We start from the raw sequence: 3181 nt of genomic DNA on the forward strand, positions 1-3181 counted from the left end.
GTGAGCCACCGCACCCGGCCCATCATCTGGGAGTTTATAAGAAATGCAGAAGCTCAAGTGCCACCCCAGACCTTATGGATCAAAATCTATTTTTTAAAAGATAATGCCATTATTTTTATTTAATTTGAGGCATGAAAAATTAAACACACCTGCATTTAAATTAAGGCGAAAAAAGGATAACAGTAAATATGCAGTGCCTATAAAGTACTCTGTGGTCATCACATTGATGGTGTTAACCAGCCCACAAGGTCTGGTGAGACACTTATTCTCTGCTACAGGGACAAGCAGATGGCACAGACATAGATAGACTAGTTTCCCCGAGTGCAGAAGAGAAACATGGCTAACATTTTATAATCCAATTACCCATTTTTCATGACTGCTTATCAACCTGCCCACACTTGTGACTGCATCATCTTTTTCATCTAAAAAGGAAAAGCTCTGTTTTCTTCTATACCATATTCGCATAATACTTCTGACACTAAACGTGTGAGGTTTTTCTCCCCATACCAACCAATTCTCCAACTCTGTGGACACCAACTGGGTATCCTACAAACAATTCAACTATGACACTAACTACCTGGAGTTAGTGCAGACCCCGCAGGTTAAGGGCTCAGTCTCACAAGACTGCACCCCACTTCAAACACCAATCACAGCTAGTGGGTCCCCAGGTTACCCACACTTCTGTCCAATTTGGCTACAAATGGGGGTTCCCACAACCCCCTCCTTGGGTTTGATAACTTGATATGATGACACAGATGGGAGAGGGGCTGGAGGTTGAGTTAATAATCTACCATGCCACATAGACTGAAATGCCATCTACGGAATCTAGACCCTGGTGACCTTTAATTCCAAAGGGCCTGTGTATCCTTGTCTATATCTTCTTGATCTTTTCCTTCCGGTATCACATCTGTACCCCTCTGATTGGGGTCTGTAGCATTGTCCGCTAAACACAAAAACTAGATATGAGCATTTTTTAGTTTGATTATATGCCTAGTACAGAGCCTTATATGGCAGGTGGCTAAATATTTGCTGAAAGGAAGTGAATCTTGAAAATATATAAGCTTTATTTAAAAAAGAAACAAAAATAGGAAGTGAAAAAGCTAAAGAAATTATATATAAGAAAACTGTAGGAATAGCCTCTATACCCTATCATTGGTCTGTTCAAAAGCTCACAGGGGCCTCAGGTTGTAACATAACGGGTAAGTGCTCCCCCTCCGACGTCAGATAGCCTCTGACAGTGCCGTAAGATATTCAGTAACGCGTGAAACTTCTTGTCAACTTTCAAAGTCGCGAACTCCTTTATGTCAGCTTCCATTATAAAATAATGACCTTTGGTATCTTTTGTTTCTTCATCAATAAATCTATGATAGAGATTTCTGGCCACAGAATTCATAGACTTTTTTGGTTGATATAGGATCTTATATTTATTAATTACTGCCTTGTTGATTTCTTTAATAACATTATTAATTTGACAACAGGTTAAATGGGATTTCATGTACGCAGGAATACCATTAAACTCATCACAAGTTATCAACAGCATTTCTTTAATACTTCTTTGTTCTTTTGGGGGCTTCTTTATGGGTGCAGATTCCTCAATGTTGACTGGTTCTTCAGGGTCAAGATCTGATCCCTTAACAGAGCTTTGGGTGACTGTTCTGGAGGCAAAGGGGAAGCAACGTTTTCTTTGAGATGTTCCACATCTTTGTGATATTCTTCGAGAGGCTCACAGAGTTCCTTGAGTGAACTGTTGGTGTGTTCTTGATACTGAATTTTCAATTCCAATTTCTTTAGAAGTTTATTTACTACACTGATCTCATCTCCAATTTTATTTAATATAGTTTTCAATGTAGGTTCTTTGTTAGGTCCAGAGCCAAGAGGGAGACACATGAAGCCTCATACATAGCAAAATGCTGTTTCTTTGAGCATCTGGGTGCAGATGGGTGGAGGCCTAAAAGAGCATCCATGCTGAGGAAGGGGAGAGCCTTGGGTTTTATAGAGAGTTTTTCCAAGGGGAGTAAGCAACTGGGCCAGAAGAGCGGCTGTAATAAATTCTTTTCAAACAACCCGGAAGCATAAGCATCATCCTTATCAGGAGGGATGAGGAAAGTAAGTTCCCCTCTTGCATCCCATTTCTTTATCTCCCTTGGGGTCTGGCAAAGGCTACATGCCTAATACACCGCTAGGAAGGGGTGAGTGGTGGATTTTATAGGAGGTTTGGATGGAAGTTTGGAGACGGTGAATTCTTTAAGCCTAACATTTTTGACCACAGTTTCTTAATGACAGAGTTTTCTTAAGATTGCCAATCTTTTCAATAACATGAGAGCATAACTGTTCCAGATCTGAGGAGGCCATCCTTTAAGCCTCTCAAGCTGGTCCGGGAATAAAGGGCCTACTCGCAGCTGGGTCATGAGCCGCAGACACCCTAGTCTCTGGGGGAAGCCGGTGATCCTCAAATCTGTTTTTTAACAATATTCCCCCTGGTGATTTGTGCACATTCAGTTTGAGATTTTCTTTTTTTTTTTTTTTTTTTTTTGCTTTTTTTTAAAAGGCTGGTCAAGTGAAGCAGTGGGAGTGGAGAAGGAACAGAGGAACCTGTAACTGGTTGTGATCAATTAGTTGTAAACACCGCTGCACTCGGACCAAGCCAGTTTGAGAATTTCTGGTGAAACCAAAGCCAAAGCTGACTAAGGGCTGTGAGCTCTAAGCTAGACCCTCACCAGACCTAATTGTAGACTCCTTCCCAACCCATGAATAATGGGATTGTCTTAAGCAATTGCTGATGGATTTCTGGAGTCATTGTGCTCTATCCAGAGTTCAAGAGTAGCCCTTAATTAGCATAACTATGGCACCTCCAGCACCACCTTTCCTAGTATGTAAACCCCCATCAAGCAGCACTGAATTTCTTCACTGGTAGGGGAGCTTTCTTGCTGGGCAAATAAATAAACTTGGCACTTGTTTTGTTGATTACTATAATGAACTTTGTTTTCCCTTAATAGTTGTTCCTAGGTGGATGTGGTGGCTCAAGCCTATAATACCAGGTACTGAGAATTGATTGAGGCCAGGAGTTCAAGACTAGCCTGGGCAACATAGCTAGACCCCTTCACATACTCCCACTCCACCCCTGTCTTGAAATAAAATTTAAAAATTTTTAAGAAGTTGTTACTACAGAACTTGGCCCTCA

The 3181-nt window shown here is 41.2% G+C and overlaps 1 protein-coding gene across 1 annotated transcript; it reads right to left on the reverse strand.

The window, feature by feature from the left end:
- Window positions 1-1068: 1068 nt before the first annotated feature.
- Window positions 1069-2352, reverse strand: LOC105812314 (spindle and kinetochore-associated protein 1-like). Its single transcript, XM_012646719.1, is given in 3 exon segments — window positions 1069-1656; window positions 1659-1853; window positions 2256-2352. Coding segments are annotated over 3 exon segments (768 nt in total). The 3' UTR covers window positions 1069-1180.
- Window positions 2353-3181: the final 829 nt, after the last annotated feature.

This window comes from Propithecus coquereli, unplaced genomic scaffold (genome assembly GCF_000956105.1).
Source record: "Propithecus coquereli isolate 6110/MARCELLA unplaced genomic scaffold, Pcoq_1.0 Scaffold107, whole genome shotgun sequence".
In the NCBI taxonomy this organism is placed as follows: Eukaryota; Metazoa; Chordata; class Mammalia; order Primates; family Indriidae; genus Propithecus; species Propithecus coquereli.